Genomic DNA, 19690 nt, shown 5'->3' with positions numbered 1-19690 from the left:
AACCCCTAAACAAGTACAGCGATATTTTAATTGTTATGTCACGGACGTCGGTCGTTGGTTTTACCTTTACACCTACATCATTGGGTTTAGTACGCCCCCCCCCTCCCACAACTCGCGCAAAGTACATCCTTTATAAAACAGTTTAGTCTTAATTTTTCATATCCTCGCAAATTTGAACCTAAACACGTAGCTTTCCTAGCGAAATAGATACCCTTTTTTCTATTATTTCAGTGTTTTTGACACCCTTTTTACGTTACGTACGTAACGTGCCCTATCTTGTAAGAGACATCTTTTTTACGTTTTTTTTTTTTTTTTTTTTTTTTTTTGGGGGGGTCGCGCATGGTATCCACTCGTCAATGTAAGTGGCCCCCGGAACATATAAATCACTTCCCAATTTCGTTATGCCCCTTGAACACGCTTACAGAGTGGATTTTGTGCTTTATAAGTCACGTGTTTGGAATTGATGAGAGTAAAGTACACTACAGAAAAGAAAGAGAAAAGAAATCCTCTCAAGTATTCTTACTTGTATTTTATAATTGCATACGTTATACGGGGGCTCCGTGGTCTGGTGGTCTCGCCTTTCAGTCTGAGGGACGTGGGTGCGATTCCCAGCCGCGGCGTGTTTTCCTTCAGCAAGAAATTTACCCACATTGTGCTGCACTTAACCCAGGTGAGGCAAATGGGTACCAACAAGAAGTAATTACTAAAAAACTGTGAGCACCGGAATCGGTAGGCTAGCTTAGCCGGGGTAATATAGGAGCGCCTTGAGCACCTAGCAAGGTGTATACCATCATGGAGGATACGTGTGCTATTCAAATCCTATACTATCATTATTATACCAAACTCAAACTATCTACTAGTTCAAATGTCAAAAGGTTCACCTGAAATGTGCCGTTTACGGTATCAGTCATGTCCCAGATGGAGTAGTCTGCGTTCCGGTCGCCGTTATTGTTGATTGTGACTGTGCCAGATATGCCTTTTCAATGACCAAAATATTTTAAATCATTTTGAATTAATTTTGATAAGTTTCATGACGAAATTAGTGACTGGTCAATATCATATTTCACATTCATGCGAAACCATTGTTATTCGCCTAAATGTTGAATCATATTGTTGGCCTATATAGCACATGGGTGACACGACATTTTCTCCGGCGACAATTGCTCCGGGCTTTCTTTTGTCTAAGATGAAGGGTTAGGGTTGCAAATGGGTTTTATAGGTTTAGGACAGGGTATAGTGTTACATCATGAATTGAAGTTGGTCATTCCAATGGTCAAGAACAACCGAGCAATTGTCGCCGGAGAAAATATCAACCGATTTGTAAACACCCGCTTCCAAATGCCATTTAGTCTAATGCTCAGACGATCTAATTTCCACTTCATATGCAAAGTTTGGTTCATAATCTGCTTACGTAATCAAAATAGACTGATTGGTATTTAGACAAAATGGATGTGAGAAGGAAAATGGGTTTAGCCTATCTGTAAACAAAACGAAATTGCAAATGGGCTAAAAAAAAAGAGTCAGTGCAAATAGTAGACGAATCGCCGGTTACCGGTAAGCAAATGGCAAATAATAAAATCAATAATTACCGTCCAAGGATCGATTCCACATCTTCCTCGTGATAGAGTAGCCATCTGATATATTGCCTCCCTCAGCCAACGTTTCATTCACAGCCAAGCTGTACAAGATCACAGCATCGTGGAAAGCACTCGCAAAGAAATTATTCTGAAAGGATAAATAGTAATGTTTATTTTCCAAAGTGTGTGTTAGAGACAATGCATGTAATGTTCGATGTAATATATCATACATTTGTCATTTTTTATTGGTCAACCTAGAAATCCGTTTTATCTAAGAACTTCAGGTCCACAACTTCTTGAATTGCACTGTCAAAGACGTTCATCTAAAATAAAGAAATAAGCACTTTTGTTTGTTTGCAAGGTTATACATAAAACATAAGACCTATAAACGTAACGAGAATCTCTTTCATCCGTTAACTGTTTAAGATCACAACATTATGAAAAGCATTGGCAACGAAATGATACCGCAATAGTCAAAAGTGAGAAATTTAGAATTTCAATTAACATGATTAAGCATCGTTTATATAGGTAGGCCTATGCCGTTCGAATAACTGATCAAAATTTTCTCAGCAAGAATTTCATCCACCAACATTAACCTGAAATGATTACAAAATTGGGAAACTTATTTTCCGTGATAAAAACAAAATGAATGGGGAAGGGAAACATGATGGGGGAGGAAAACTAAAATAGTATCATATATTTCAATGTTTTTCAATACAATACTTTAAGGTTTAAAAAGTAACTTGGCAGAGGCGTAATTGAAAGTGGAGTTTTGAAGGCAAAATTAAAATGCAATCCAAGAGACACCCATTTTCACATTTTGATTGGTAATTATTTTGGCATTATTAGAATATCGACGAGGTTTATGATATTCCTTTCAACGCCAGATATGATAAATTTTGTGTATTGAATATTGTACTTTGGCCCTTTTGAAAAAAAACGACTTCTATCACGGCCCCTTTGAATATCAGCTATGCTAAATGGGCTTTTAACCGTGGTGAAATAAATAAATAAATAAAATGAACCGTCTCTTGGAAATAACCCGTAAAATTCAACCTTCATTTTTTGTGCTTTAGTTCACTCTAGATTTCATACCTCCGTTCGCGTAGCAGAAAATGAGATAAAAAAATAAGTTTTCAATACCATGATCCTTTTGTAGGGTTGAACTGTAAGGATGAAATTACATTGATGTCTAGGTTTGCAGGAAATTACCTAAGTTTTTCATTTGGCATGGGCAAATAAATCAAGGCTATTATACTGAGCCTATTTAGGCAACATGAAATTGGGTCACACAGTTCGTGAATTAAGAATAGTCACACAAGGTTATATTTGAATCATGTTTAATGAATGGCACTTTTAAAAGCTATGCTCTCTTAAATGCGTTCGTGTAGTTGCAGTTTGGTTCGACGAAGATGAAGAGAAATATAGTCAAGACCAAAATTTGAAAAAAGCCATAGTATTTGCCTTCGCTCAAATGTCAACGATAAAATATCGAATTTTTTTAATGATTTCTACTTTACAACTGATATTGAAAGGAGTATGTTTATTTCATTATCAAATTTCACTAAAATCTGGAAGAAAACGTTAGATACAGATGTTTTTTCCTTTCTGCAAGGGCAGATGCATTGATTCAGGGGGGGGGGGGTTGTCGAGCCATTGCATCCCCCACTGGCGTACCGTTCGGGGGGGGGGGGGGCCTTGAGGGCATGGACCCCCATAATTTTCACAAGAGAAAAAAAGAGAAAGGAAAAAGGGTGAAATATGGTATCATTTTCTGAATATTATATCAAAATATATCACAAAAATATATTTATATATCAAAAGGTCGAAATTTTTGTTCGCTCGCATTGATCACATCTTTTCAGAAAATTTAGCCCGATACGCCATGCCAGGCACCTCGGTAGCCTTTCCCTCCTTGGTAATGTTATTTTTTTTTAAAGACATAAAAAAAAATATTTGGAGCAACTGTGTCCTTTTGGAATAAGACCTGCGGGTCATAGTGATTCAGTTCACTTTTCGCCTCCCAGGCACAGGTGACGCCAAACAAATAATAATAATAATTTTCCCGGGGGGGGGGGGGCTATTTTCGTTCTTTTTTAGAGAGAGAGATTTTCACATGAATATAGCCCGTCTTGTGTGAAATCCTTGTTGCTTAATCCACCTTAATAAGCCCTCACATGCTCTGGGTCGGGCCTTGTCCAGTTGTAGTCCCGTATCTCACGGCGTTCCAGCTCCGTCTGAAATGCTCTATACTCGTCAGTCTGCGGCTCATAGAGACGAACGGTGAGGAGGGCTTCGTAGGCCTTCTTGGCGTCTTCATCCCGATCGTCGTTCTTAAAACAAATAATATGACGTAATATGGGGGAAAAAAACAATAAGTACATCACTTCTACATATTGCTGCTACCACCTCTACTAAAGCCTTAGGTCGACTACTAGTATTACTTCTTATTATTCTAATACTGTGGTATACACTTGGAGGGAAAATCAAAGCCTGGATTAATACTTTTCTTATAGATACTTTTCTTACTAATCGAAACCAGAAAGTTATACTGGATGGTCAAACTCCATTAATGCTTCGGTGACCTCTGGGGTCCCGCAGGGCACAGTCCTCGGCCCTCTCCCGTTTCTATATAAACGATCTACCAAATTAAAGCCAAGGTAAGGATGTTAGATTGTACAGAAATATTTCCTCAACTGAAGACTGTGATCTTCTTAAAAGTGACATCAACAAACTGTGTGAATGGCAAAATATCTGGCAAATGCAATTTAACACATCAAAGTGTTTCATTATGCATGTTACACACAAGAAGAAAATCACTACCCATAAATACTATCTTGGGAACTCTGAACTGAGCATCGATGACAGCTATCCTTACCTAGGTGTTCATTTATAATCTAATAATTTGTCTTGGACTAACCATATTACATATATTAATACAACCGTAAACAAAGCAAACAATATACTTGGATTGTTGAAACGTAATCTATGGAATTGTTTAACTTAAACTAAAGATATCGCCTACAAGACTCTTGTGCGGCCTAGGCTGGAATATTGTTGTTCCGTGTGGGATCCCCACCAGAAAAACCTTCAAGATAAACTTGAAAAAACTAAAAGAAGAGCAGCACGATTTGTATCTAAAAATTATCAACGCATAAGCATTGTTACCGAAATGATAAGTATTCTAAAATGGGATATTCTCCAAGACAGGAGAACAACTAGCCGGCTTATACTTTTGTTTAGATATACACAGTATAACTCCATGTAATATAAATCAAAATTCCAAAGCATCCTCCAGGCCAACAACCAGAATAACCAGATAGTCTCATGACTTTGAATAAGGATTGCTACAAATATTCCCTCTACCCTCGTACATTATTGTAGAGTGGAATTTACTTTCTCCCACTACTAAAAATGCACCCGATCTAGCTGCATTTAAGAAACAGCTGAGCAAAAACATGCTAATTAAAAGACACATATAGCGGCAGCGATTGCATGAATGGCCTGTAGGTCTATAGCCTATTTGAGGCGTTCAAGTGCGGTATTCCCGACCTTTCGTTGGAGGACGCGAACGCTTATTTACAACGGTAGTTGATTTTGGAAGAGACTTTTGGGCCCATCGTCATAGTCGTAAAACTCTGTCCTGCAATGCAAATTGTGTGACATGAAATTTTTTTTTTTCGTTTCGCATCTGGAACGGAAACATTCAATCTGCGTTTCGTGTGCAAAATTCTGGTTGCTACTATGGTAACAGCGATATATCCGATTTAGGACGACTTTCCAAAGCTACATTTGGTTCCTCCCAGAGCTCGAGAGGCCGCCCGGGGGGCCAACTTCCATTGAAGAGTGGATACCAGGCGCGACCACGCGTAAAAAGGGAAAGAGTGGGCAAGTACGTTACGTATAGGCCTATGTAACGTTATAAGGGTGTCAAAAACGATGTTTAAAATACTGAAAAGGAGGATATGTTTTCAATACTTGTAGGGTTTCACTAGCTAAATACTTGTTAAGAGATGTATTTTCATAATCTGGAAAATACTTGCTTTCCTTGTTTAGGGTGCTTTTCGAAATCCAATGGTCGCGCCTGGTATCCACTTATCAATGGAAGTGGTCCCCCCGGGAATTAGAATCTAATCCCCCATTTATGGGGAAAGTAAAACATAATGCCCATTACATCGTGTGCTAGAGACATATCGTTTGTGTAGAAGGAGTGAGCAAAAGAAAAAAACCCGCAAATTTGACTGTTGTTCAGACGCGTTTAGCATGTTTAGGCCTTATTGCTTATGTCGTGTACATATCAACGCATGCGAAATGGTTTCGGCTGGGGACATGGGAGAGGTGATCTGACCCATGGAATCAATTGCCAGTGATCCACCAATAATCCACATTAAATGCAATATCGATTCGATGGACTGTGTAATGATCTATATCTAAGCCTTAATTCAGTAACCTTTTCCTCACTCAATATGTACTCGATTTGTTTGAAAAACCACTTTCTTATCCATGTCATATTATTGTAGGCCCTAAATTTCGAATATCTCCAGCCAGCTGTCATAGAAGAGGCTCGCCGCCGGCTCAGGGGGCATATACATGTACGATGATGACCATCAGTCGTAGTGAACATGCATGTATGGTGCGGGTGTCGCGGGAAAGAATTTTGCACACGAATAGCAGATCTGAAGGGCCTGTAACACATTAATTGTAGAGCAGTTTTCTACGTTTGATTCTATTGACTATAATGTACAACCAATCTTAAAAATCAAGTGTATGATTAAGCGTTAACTTTTGTGTTAGGGGGCCCTAATATTAGCGTCCGTGATGATTGCGAAAGGTGGCTATTTACAAGACAAGACACTACTACTACTACTACTACTACTACTACTACTACTACTACTACTACTACTACTACCTCTACTACTACTACTTGTAGGCCCTACTACTACTACTACTACTACTACTACTACTACTACTACTACTACTACTACTACTACTACCTCTACTACTACTACTTGTAGGCCCTACTACTACAACTACTACTACCACTACTAATTTACTCTTTCTACTTGTAAGTACTACTACTACTACTAGTACTACTACCACTACTACTACTACTACTACTACTACTGCTACTACTACTACTACTATTAGTACTAGTACTACTACTACTACAACGATGATGAAGAATACGGCTAATAGGGGCCTACCCACATAATTTCTATTAAGATTTCCAAAATTAAGCATTGGTAGTGATTATGGATGTAATTGTGATAAGTCAGTGATTATAGCCATGATGGAAGTGGTAGGTATGATGATGTCTGTGATGATAACGATGATGTGATGATGGTTGGAAAATTATATTCTACAACAAATACATGTATCTAATTGGCAATTCCTCGGTTCCCTAGTGTTCCTCTTAACTATTCTCAGTCCACCTTCCTCTCTTTTTTTAATTCTTCTTCTTTCTCTCATTTTTTAGGAAATATATTGTTTTCTCTCTTTTTCTTCTTGTAACAAATTGGCATTAAAACAAGTTGACAATTACTTATAATTTTATTAATAGTTAAATTGATTTCGGTTATTGAATTGCTAATTCAATGTTTCAGTTTTGCGTTTTCAGAGTTAAGGGTAACAATGATTGCTTACTATGTGTAATAATTGTTATTTCCCTTTTAAAGGTATTTGACATGACATTCGTGTAGCGGGTGAGGCTCTCACCAGAGGAAATATGGTCCTCTAGGCCAGATTGCCAGGGTGAGTGGTTATCATTTATTAACCACTGTATTTCAATGTTATTTTGTTGGCATATTTTAATTGTTGTTTGGTAAACTTCACTTAATGGTTGTATTTCATTTATTTGTTGTAAGAGTTATCCATAATGATGGAGGAACTGAATTTGTGATTAGATGAGTTGAATTCAGGCAATATTGAATAGGTTTTAATGAATGGATATAGACAACATGTTTATCATTTATTATTACGAGTCTACTTGACGTCATATTGATGAATGTTTTGTCTTGGAGTCACAAGCAAAAATGTGTAAATTTCTATTTTGTGCGTTTTTTCAAACAAATTCTATTTAATTGTTTCGTTCTTATTGGTTTTTGCAGGTTTTTTCTATCTTTTGTTCTTGTATTTGGAATTTTGTATATAACGATCCATCGATATTAAACGAACCGAAACATAAGGAATGGTGTCGTGTGTCATCTTTCTACATCAGTTTCCGCGTGTTACATTATCATTAATGATTGACTGTCTTTTGATGGACGTTACATTGTATTATATATTTTGTGAGATATTAAATAAACTGAACTGATGATGTGATGATGATGATTATAATAAACAGCTAGTCAATCTAAATTCATCATTTTTCACCGAGGTCCAGTAAAAAAATCATCAGAATACTAACAGTACTCTCGATACTGGTCCAAATACTCATTATGTTTACCATAAAAATAGTAGTAATAGTAGTATTATTAATTATAGCAGTAAATTGTCCAGAAACCGTATCCAAATTTCTTTATCATTTTTAATTATCACATCTTACTTGCTTCCAGTTGTCATCTCCAAACACCAGAGTATTACTGAATGGTTCGATACTGACGAAGGCATATTCACCATTGACGAGTCCCATATCGAACGCGTGCAGCATGGCCTCTCGAACCAGTTCACCGGGTCCAGATATGATGATGACTGCAGTCATTATAGAGAAGAGAAAGTGATGGAAGAACTTAATTCATTCTCTCGGACAAAATACATTTTATGGAATTAATAGATATTTTCGACAGATAACAATTGACGTGGGATATGCCAAGTCCTGAGAGTTTCAATGAAAGTGAAAATCCATCAGCACATAATGATATTGTGAACCGCAGTGGCGGATCCAGCGTGGGGGGGGGGGGGCACATCCGGCCCGTGGACATCATTTTAAAGAGCCACCCAAAGTATGTTTTGATTGAAATAATATGTCATGCATAGGCAAGTGAGGACCCCCCTTTTTTTTGCTTGTCAAGTTTTTCCTGGAACAAAATGACATCGATTTTGTAGTAAAGACCGGTTTTTTATTGTCAACTATTTTGTGAAGGACAAATGTGCTCGATTTGGTAGTGAAGACCTTTTTTTTTGCTTGTCAATTTTTTCCTGTACAAACTACCCCCTCCCCCACACTTTGGTAAATCTTGAATCCGCCCCTGGTGAAGCAACAAGTAAAATGGCGAAAGGAAGTGTACTGGGGCCGCTCTTGTTCACTGATTCACCGTTGGCCACGATGAGTTGGACATACCATCACAACAGTAGACAAATAAAGATGATGAAAACATAAAAAAATACATTGTAAGTTGGTAGAATGATGAAGATGCACTCTAAAAACACTGAGTAAAATCTAAACCAATATTGGGTAGTAATGGAACATGCATGTTTGCTGCTGCCTGCTGGGTATTTTTTTTTACCTTATATTGGGCAAAATGCATGTTTTATGGGTAAATTTCAACGCAACATTGCGTTAAATTTACAAGATACATGTATTTGGTATCTTTTTACCTAACCAACATGCATGCTCCCATTTTACCCAATACTGGTTAAACCCTTTTTAGGGTGTGTAGAAAAAAGGAAGTTACGCCCAACTGAAAAGAACACACAGTGTGTTCACAGTGGGTTTACTAGTGAACTGTGTGAAGATTTGATACACAACGTTGTTTAAAATGCTAAAATGCTAAAAAATGCTTAAAATGCAAAAAAAAAAAACAATGTGAAGTTATTTTTTTACACATCTACAGCGTGAGTGTTCACAGTGTGTGCACATAGTGTGATTCCGTGAATACACACTCTAAAAAAAAGTTTACCCAATATTGGGTAAAATAGTAACATGCGTGTTGGTTTGTTAAAAAGACACCAGATATCTAGTAAATTCTACGCAATGTTGCGTTGAAGTTTACCCTCAAAACATGCATTTAGCCCAATATGGGGTAAAAGAAATACCCAGCACTGAAACATGCATGTTCCCTTTCTACCCAACATTGGATAAAATCTTACTCAGTGTTTATAGAGTGTGAATACAAGATTCACACTGCTGAACTGATTTCAGCAATTTGATATTGCGGAGATGATATCCAATTCTGTTCCACACTGTGAACGTACTGTGGTACACCATTTACGGAAAAGAAATGGTGAGAGTCAGGCATATCAGACAGGAAAAAACAAGAGAAATACAAGTCATCGCAAAATATATTCATACATCTTTTGTGAACCGTATACATACATCGAATTTAAATTAGTCAACGTGCAAAGCAGAAGCGTATTAATTCAACTATACATGTACTGCTTACACAGTAGAACAAAATAGCACGTTGTTTAAGCATGTTACTCCGAAAACAAGTTATTTGATTTTTTGTAATTGTTTAATTGAAACAGTTGTTTAAAAAGTTTGAACAATAGTTCTTAGAGTGGCGGGCTTAAACAACGTACTTACAGTTTTAAACAGCGTTTTTAGAGTGTAGATGACGCATAGGATGTTAGTCAGACAAATAACATAGTCAATATAGTATATGATACGTTATCATATCCGTTAATGGAGATATCGCGGAAAAGATGCAACTTTATCAAGATTATTTTTTTCTAAAGGGGTAAGAAGTGTGGAACTCAAGTCCCCCAAAACCTATCCTCTAAAATGATCCTGAAACTTTCTTTTCAAGAACGCTCCCAAAGTAGAACAGCAAAAAAAGAAACGAACGTCAAACTAAAGGTATTAAGAACCCATTTCCCTGTACTATTGGAACAACAAATCTGTCAATTTAGATAAATCCCTCACAAGATTATAATTTATCGTTACAAAAGCATCGTATCAGTATCTAAAATAAAGCGAATATCATGGTAAATTCTTCACAATTGTTGACAAACCAACCCTTAATAATAATACGTAACAAATAATAACACGTAATATGCTAAAGGGGGTTTTCCAGTCTTTTAATCGTGAAAAGGGTAGCCTTGAACATTGCGGGGGGGGGGGGGTAGGATGATTAATCGAAATCCAGTGCCATACTACTTCTATTAATTTGAATTCTCTAATTTTTCTTTTAAACGACTGCCATTGTAATCGCTCAGTCATAATAACCTCCCATTATTTTCAAAACCCGATCACTTTCCATTAGCGTTATCTGATGGCGGAATGAAAGGATGTTTTGATTGCATCGATCAAAACCCAGATACAATCATGTACCACTCTGCTAATACGCCCTAACAATGTGATATATTCAACAGATGAAGAATTCATCCAGTTAATCCGCAATGGTGAGGAGGAAATTTCCGTAAAGATTTGATCTTGTTAATGGTACCTGTACACTCTAAAAAAACGAAGAGCTAATTCAGCTCTTAAAAAGCGTCTATATCGTGACTGCACTTCGGAGTGCTGATTTTTCTCGTTCGAATTTGACTAGACAAATCAGCACTGCGAAGTACAGTTACTATAGACTCTCCTTAAAAAGCTAAATCTTTATCCAAAGATGTTTATCCAATCAAAATTACAAAACATATACGTTGTTTCATCTTTTCTAAGGACGGTGACTTTTCGATATCTTATTCGAAAAGGAGCTGAATAAAAAAAAAATCATCAAAAATACATGTAGTAAAATTCTGTTATGTCCATCAAAATTTGCACTGCACCTATATCCACAACATGTACCTAAAAAAAAGGTATAACTATATGTAAAGTAGCAAAATTAAAATTAACAAATTTAAAATAACCGTATAGTGGATTTAGACCGTTTGGAGTAAAACAGTTATTTGATCCCCACTTTTTAGATACATATATTCATATAAAAGATCAATTTCGGTCAAAAGTGGACTTAGCCCCTTTTGGGATCAAGCTTTTCATATATCCATACACAGTAAATTAAACCAAATAAAAAACTAAATCTACTTTGTATTTTGCAACTCTACATTTTTATACATTGTATATTGTCTCGATTTTTATACAGTAAATTAAAACCAGACCAAACCAAAACCAAGCTAACTCTATTCCTTACTTTAATTCATCCTTTTTCACACTGTACTTTGTTTTTATTTTTAAACAGCACCCTATTATAAAACCAAACAAAACATCTCTGAAGAAACCATCTATTGAACCTAATGGGTTTGATTTTAACCATTTATTCGAATCAAAATCCTTTTTAAAATGAAATTGCCTCATAAAAGTCGCTGTTGCTGAACAATGATTCGGAGTGATTTCTCATACTGTCATACAGCTCATCCCAGTAATTAGAACCTACATTCAAGGACATGTCAAGATCACTCTTCCAACATGTCTAATTAATGAACTGTATCATGGCCCTTGGAAGCAGGGATACTCGGTATGATGCTGTATACTGTTACTACTACTATATACTAATGATGATGATAGTAATGATACAAATAGTGAGGATAATAATTAAAGATTTTCCTTGGATGTGCTGTGTGTATTATTCTCCATAGGCAGCACCCCTGCAATTCTGGGAGGTGTTAAACAATTTAGAAACGTAACCAAATTGACCTATATTTTTAGTGAATTCTCTTCTTTTCTTTTTAGCTTGTCAAAATATACAGGACCGAAATAACCTTCATTTTGTAATGAAACCCTTTCTTTTCCTTCTCAAATTTACACCGGCACCCCCAGTAAAAAAAAATCGTTCCCATGCAGGGCCATGAACTGTAGGTCTATACAGTGCAGTATTTTGTACTTGACAATACATTTTTATTAAAGGAATACAGGCAGGGAGCATGATGGTAGTGATGGTGACGGTAGCGATGATGATGGTACTATTACTAGGCCTACTACTACTCATGGGCGGAAATCCCAGGGGGGACAGGGGGGACGCGTCCCCCCTACCATTTTGGAAAGGGGGGGGGGGGGGACATAATATCAAATGTCCCCCTACTATTTGTGGTCTTTTATTATGGGAAAAAATACATAAGTCAAAATCGAAATTATACACATGTATCCTCTAATTTCGAAATAAATATAAACAGATAGTTTTTGTTAAGAACTTGGATAAGAAAAGAAAAGGCATACCGGCCCGACTATTCTCGAACTCGCATCTAGCCCTATATGCCAGCCAAAGAGTGATGACATTGGCATCGATGCCCATTGTCAATTTCATAACTAATAAAAATGACGAAAAAAGAAAATCGCACATGGATACTTATAAGTAAATTTAGTGTATAGATGGTAGACGAGATGTTCCATACCCCGTAAAAACATACCTTTGTTCAACCAATTCATTTTCCGTTTATTCCAAATTTACTTGGAATATATAAAAGAATATTTTCATTGTTCGCGTACTCAGTAAAAAGAATAGTTTTCATGAGTTATGATTAATCCTTCGCAGTGAATTTTAACTAGGTTTTTTTTATTTGTATTTAAATACTCTATTAACGAGACTTTTATATTCCATTTTACACAAAAATCCTGCCGTACGTGGGAGGGGTCATCAGATCAAAGGGGCGAAGCGGCGGCCCGCCTCCTATTGGCGGCGCAAAATAGGAAGGTGAGGAGAAAAATAAGAAGAAAGATAGGACGAGGAAGAAAATTGAATGATGGAAGGGGAGGGGAATAATTAAAAGAGAAAACTTTCAGGTCATTGTATAAAAACAAAAAAAAATCGCTCGCACTTTGCATTAATACACAGCCATCTCTTTATTTCAAAACGTGCTTAAATTTTTTCTTTCAGTTTTTAGATCGAAATATATAAAATCAAATCATTTATTTAGGAAGATATCGATCTTTTTCATAATTTGTAGGTTTAAATCTTAAAAAAAAAATTAGCTCGCGCTTTGCGCTCGCATTGTTTATAAGATAAACTGCTTGTTCGTTATTCCAAAAGTGCTTGAAAGGTCAAATTTTCGCCTTAATTGTTTAGATTCCTATCCTGTTCACAATTTTTTTAAAGTACTAAGAATGTCCAGTTTAGGTTGGAAAATCAAAAACTTTCACCTCTTGCTTCGCGCCCGCATTAATTTTTTCCTGTTCATAATTTTTTATTTAAAGTACTAAGAATGTTTAGTGTTTAGGATGGAAAATAAAAAAAACTTTCAGCTGGGGCTTCGCGCTCGCATTCATTGTTTAGATTCCTATTCCGTTCATTATTAAGTGCTAAGAATTTCCAATTTTTAGGTTGGAAAATCAAAAACTTTCAGCTCGCGCTTCACGCTCGCATTTATTGTTTAGATTCCTATCTTGTTCATATTCTTTTTAAAGTGCTATGAATGTCCATTATTTAGGTTGGAAAAAATTTCAGCTCGCGCTCGCATCTATTATTTAGTTAAATTCCTATCCTGTTCATGATTTGAAAAATGTGTTAAGAATGTCCAGTTTTTAGGTTGGAATATCAAAAACTTTCAGCTCGCGCTCGCACCTATTATTTAGTTAAATTCCTATCATGTTCATGATTTGAAAAAGTGTTACGAATGTTCAGTTTTTAGGTACTTCCTATCCTGTTCATAATTTGAAAAAGTGTTACGAATGTCCAGTTTTTAGGTTGAAAAATCAAAAACTTTCGGCTCGCGCTTCGCGCTCGCATTAATAGTTTAGGTAGGTTCAAATCTAGTTCATGATCACAAAGAAACGTTCAGACTGTTCAATTTCCAGGTCACAATTTAGGAAATATCAACATATTTGGGCTCGTGCTTCGCGCTCGCATTATTTATTGAGGCCTTTCATCTTTAGTCAGGAATACCTCCCCTCTTCGAAATATGTATATATATATATATATATATATATATATATATATATATATATATATATATATATATATATATATATATATATATATATATATATATATATATATATATATATATATATATATATATACATATATATGTATATAGATAAATATATATATATGTGTGTGTGTGTTTGAGTTAGTAACTCTGTAGAACATAAAAACGGAAAACTCAATTGTGTCCCCCCTATCTTTATGGAGAGATTTCCGCCCATGCTACTACTACTACTACTACTTACTTCTACTACTACTACTACAGCTACTACTACTACTACTACTACTTCTACTACTACTACTGCTACTACTACTATTACTGCTACTTCTACTACTACTACTAATAGATACATAATTGGTTTGTGTGTGTTTTTTTCAAATATTTTTTTTAAATTATAATGATGATTCAAGATTCACGTGTGAAAAGGCCCTTAGTCATTTGACTATTTTCTAGTCGTATTTTTCTAGAACAGAGTTATTTCTGGCTAGAATATACGCCAAAAAAGTGACTGCCCATATAAGTTACACCCAACTGACTACTGATCCAGTTAATTTAACTAAGGGCCTTTTCACACGTGAAGTTTGAATCATCATTGTAATGATGATTGCTATTGTAATCGTGACTGTGATTAGCGTTCGTGATTCTAATCACGTTCTAGTTTGGTTTCACACGCGCTAAATATTTGTCATTAGCCTTATTTCTCACTGGAATCATCATTCAAATTACGATTTTTTTTTACCGTGTGAAAGGGCGGTATGACAAACCCCTTGCCTTATGGTGCTATTTATTTTGACCTTGAACACCTGTAGAAGCGTGAAGCATGAAAGTAAATCATAATCATAACTATGATGATATACCTCTTCAAATAGAACATCACTCGGACAATATTGACACTGAAATTGATCAGGTTAGGCAGCCGGGCCCGTTTCTCGTAGAGTGACGGCCACATACATAACACGTGTATACTGATACATAAAGGGGCGGATCTAGGATTTTCCAAGGGGGGGGGGGGGGCACATTTTCCCGAGAAAAATTTGGCAAGCAAAAAAAAAAAGCTCTCGCTTTGAAAGGGGGTGACACTTGTGTTAGAACGGCATATTTACATTACAAATTGCAATTGTGCCTCTCAATTGTGACAGTGGGTACATTGTCTTCAGGAAATCTGATATGACTTGGATTCACTGCTTCATGTTTTTGTAACTACCACATAGCTCTGTTCATTGAACGAAATGATACTGTTAATTTTATTCCTATTATTTTTCATATTTTATTTGTTGTTATTCCTTTTTGCCAACAGTAATGAGATCTGTATTATTTGTAACCATGAAAATGATTAAAACATACAAATAAGAAAAATAATAATGATATTATTATCATTATTATTATCAAAAATTATTATCATTAGTAGTAGTACTACTACTACTAGCACACTATTACTACTACTTCTTCTTCTACTATACACAAACAACTAACTACTATTAAAACTACTGATTATTCTTCTACTATGCTTTCTCAATTAGGACCAAATAAGCGCTTACAACGAATTAAATATAATTATAAAATGTAAAAAACAAACTAAAAAAAAGATGGTTTTTTTAATGCCTTTCTGAAAATTGCTAGTGTTGTGGACTGTATAATTAAGGCATTTTGAAGCTGACACAGTAACAAGTTCTTTGATTCACCTGCTAATACACGAGTTAATGCATATGTGAGATGAAGGGGGTCTCTAGCCGACCCAAGTGCTCTATAGTTGGTGTATACAGAGTCAAGCAGTTAGTTTACATACTCTGGATCCATGGCCCTGGGAGCCGGGGTGCTGAAGCACCCCTAAAGATTTCCCCAAGGGGTGCTGCGTGTGTTATTTTCAATAGGCAGCGCCCCCTGGAATTCTGGTAGGTGTGTCAAATTGGAGAAATGTATGGAAAATGACACTTTGTGTTGAAACCCTTTTTTTTTTGCTTGTCCAACATTTTCGGGACCAAAACGACCTTCATTTGAAAACATTTTTTTTTTGCTTTTCAAATTTACTTCAGCACTTCCAGCCAAAAAAATCGTTCCCAGTGCCCTGCCTGGATCCTGTTTATTTCGTGTTTTATAGACAAACAAGAGTATTTTGAAATTATTAATGAAGAATATGAACGTTTAATATAATTTTATTTGTGTTGTTAACATCATGCAAATCAGTAGCACATTATGGTATCCAAGCTAATGATTCGAATATAAAAACTGTATGCATGTACATAACGTAAGATCAGACATGCGTAAGGGGTGGGTTTCATTTTGTGGATAGTATATCATTGTAGAATGAATTTTTCTTTCATGGTTTTGGGTGCACTTCACTCGAAGCCTTCGAGATTAAGGGTGCATTTTAGTGCTACCCGCGGCCCCCATGTAATCAAACTACAAGATATAGAGTCCATAATTGCATGTAGGTTGATTGATTGACACCTATTTATGCTATTGTTGCATTTTAGAGCAAGATTTCAAATTTATATTGCACTATAATTACTTGGTCGGAATTATAGGTACATCAGAGGAGTACCATGGCAAAAGAGTGAATTTTCACTGTCATAAGCTGCTTTCATCTTTGTATCTCCTTTGGCCGAGAGCAAATCATTAATCATTAATACAACTCTTTCTGAAATAAATGCTCCCCATATCCTTGAATAGGGAGTTTTCGCGCAACCAAACTACGTAGACGCGCTTTCTATATATAAACCCCTCAAAAAAGTTTGGAAATCTGACTTTGATCGATATTCCCTAGCTCCTCGGCGTTAGTGAAATATTAATGTGTGATTGATACCAATGAATAGATCATGTAATTCTCTTTAAAATGATACCCTACATGATATGATTATGGTTCATGTGGAGGTGCAGTGCCTTATGAAATGTGTGGCAAGGTCAAAATTCAAAAGTTGCAAAATGACACAATATTGAAAGGCACTGTTCTTTTTTTCCGTGGTGATAAGTGAGTTTCTCAGCGGTTTCTTTTGTTTTCATGCACCAACATGGAGATTTGTGAGATAACATGGTTTGAGTCGAGGTTTGAAATACCCATGCATGTTTGTTTGTTATATGTGTAGAGGTGTGTTTGATTCCATGTTAATGCGAATGTTAAGGTGCATGAAAACAAAAGAATCCGCTGAGAAACTCACTCATCACCACGGAAAAAAAACAGTGACTTTCAATATTGTGTTATTTTGCAACTTTGGAAATTTGACCTTGCCCCACATTTCAAGGCACTGCACCTCCATGTGAACCATAATCATATCATGTAGGGTATCATTTTAAAGGGAATTAAATGATTTTTGAATACTATCAAATATGCATTGTGTAAAATTAGGAGTTGGGAGATATTAACGGCCAAATTCAGATTTCCAAACTTTTTTGAGGAGTTTATATATAGAACGTAAAGTATCTATTAATTGTCAAAAGCCCTATTGGCAAAGCAGTCTTTTTCCAAAATCGGTGAATCAAAACAGCAGTTTCGTACTGGACTCTGGACACACGACACATTTGCAATCTTAATTAGCACGGTCTGCGGTCCAGCAATTTTCGTCCAGTTGTGATTTGACTTGCATATTCAATAGATTTTCAAATGTAGAATCCGTTCCCATTGCGATTTCGAAAACTCCCTATTGTCCATTAAACTTGGTCAGTAATAAAAAAAGGCACCAGTGGTCCGCCTACTTGTCGCTAAAGCAGGAGTGACAGCATTTCCTTTGTTTGTCCAACTTTGGCTTGGTGCACTAGTTTGAACGCTGTTTTGTATGGTTATTTGCTAAAAGGGAGCTTCCAGGATGCCTACCAAAATTACTTGTATGATCTGACATAGCACCGCATCTGACTCGATCATTGAATAAGACATTAAAAGTGTTCAGGCCTATTCTTTTAAAAAGCATATATGGCAGCCAAGCGGTACATTGCTCTCAGTTCGGTCTCTTCTTAATTAGGTCTACCTGGAAAAGAAAGAGCACCACAATCGGATTCCAGGTAACCACCTGAAAAATATGATTGGAATATATCTTGTGATAGGGAGGAATGAGAAATAAGAAGTGAGATCGACGATGGAAGAGGTCTTGGTAATCAAGAAGACGTACATAAGCCTACATTATGAAAACAAACAATGAAGGGTGCAGAGAAAACACTTCTAGCAATGAGAATCGCAGGAATGAAGTTTTAAAAGAAATAAATACATATAGTTGCAAAAAGCACAATTTATATCTTCCCAAATTTCAAATTAATGACAACCTTAACATATTTACTAATAACAGAAAATCCAAGATTCGATAGATGTTAAAACTTACTTCTTGACACACCCTTGGCGGCGTCCAGAGCATCTTTAACTGACTCGTAATCTCTTAGATCAAATTCGTGCATAGTGACATTGTCTTCGGTCTTCATCAGTTCCTTCATAGCGGTTGCAAACAGAGATGAGAAGCCTGGGAACTGCCAGACTAACGCAAATCGACGCCAATCGTACTCCTCAAGAAATGCAACAACAGCTTTCGCGAGAACTCCAGTTTTGAACGAAGTCCGAGTGAGGGTTCGATAGCGATTCTTGTCGTCGAGGACGGCCGACGTTGAGACGCCGGTCACGACGGGGAGGTTCCAGTAGGCGGCCAGATCGGCGATGCCCACGGTCTCGTAGCTACATGGGGATCCAAGGATGCCGTCCAGGGGGTAGCGGCGATAGAGTTCGGCGGCGATGGCAGGAGCCTCCATGACCGGCCGACCGCAGTCCGGACCGGTCTCGCGAAAGATGTAGGACATAGAAAAATTGTGGTAGAGACCTCCTGCGGCCCCATCGTTCACCTTCTCAAACGCGATGTCGATTGCGGGACGCAAATGGATTTCATTGAGATTGTGAGGTGGGCCGGTGAGGAGAAGAGCAAGTAGAATAGAAATCATGGTTCACCGAAGAAAACAGGTATTCGAAATTGCGAGAACATCCGACAGAATGCACCAAGGCAAATAACTTGGATACGATTACCAACTGAGTAATTTGTATTAAAATGACAACTTATCAACGTCCTTATTGACATGACCATCTCTTGGCTTTCGCTTTGCGCGCGCACTTGGCAAAGTCACAACCGAAAAAATAAAAATAATAAAAAACGATGTCGTTAGCGTAACTGCCGTCATATGAATGCAGATCGAAAACCGGTCATGATGGTGCCTCGGTGGTAGAGTGTAGGCAACACGGACGGGACGGTCTTTGGTTCAATCCCGGTCGATCCAGTCATATCAAAAAGTTAAAAGAATGGATCCTTCTTGTCAGGCGCTAGACTTTAAAAAAAAAGGTAATGCAGGGCCTGCTTGAAAATCAGCTAATAGTTGAAGTGGCTATCCTGGGTGAAAATAGAATT

General features: G+C 36.8%; 1 protein-coding gene across 1 annotated transcript in view; it reads right to left on the bottom strand.

Moving 5' to 3' along the window:
* LOC129277219 (atrial natriuretic peptide receptor 1-like) overlaps positions 1–19344 on the bottom strand; it is a 50326-nt gene extending 30982 nt beyond the window's left edge. Inside the window, exons 1-5 of the mRNA XM_064110616.1 lie at positions 18629–19344; positions 8122–8267; positions 3755–3910; positions 1590–1725; positions 882–976 (exon numbers count right to left, since the gene is read on the bottom strand). Of these exons, the coding sequence (XP_063966686.1) occupies positions 882–976; positions 1590–1725; positions 3755–3910; positions 8122–8267; positions 18629–19232 (1137 nt within the window). The 5' untranslated portion in view covers positions 19233–19344. The remainder of the gene's footprint in view (positions 1–881; positions 977–1589; positions 1726–3754; positions 3911–8121; positions 8268–18628) is intronic.
* Positions 19345–19690: the final 346 nt, after the last annotated feature.

This window comes from Lytechinus pictus, chromosome 15 (genome assembly GCF_037042905.1).
Source record: "Lytechinus pictus isolate F3 Inbred chromosome 15, Lp3.0, whole genome shotgun sequence".
Taxonomy (NCBI): Eukaryota; Metazoa; Echinodermata; class Echinoidea; order Temnopleuroida; family Toxopneustidae; genus Lytechinus; species Lytechinus pictus.
The sequence above is the reverse complement of the archived record's forward strand: the minus strand, read 5'-3'. Positions and strand labels throughout refer to the sequence as shown.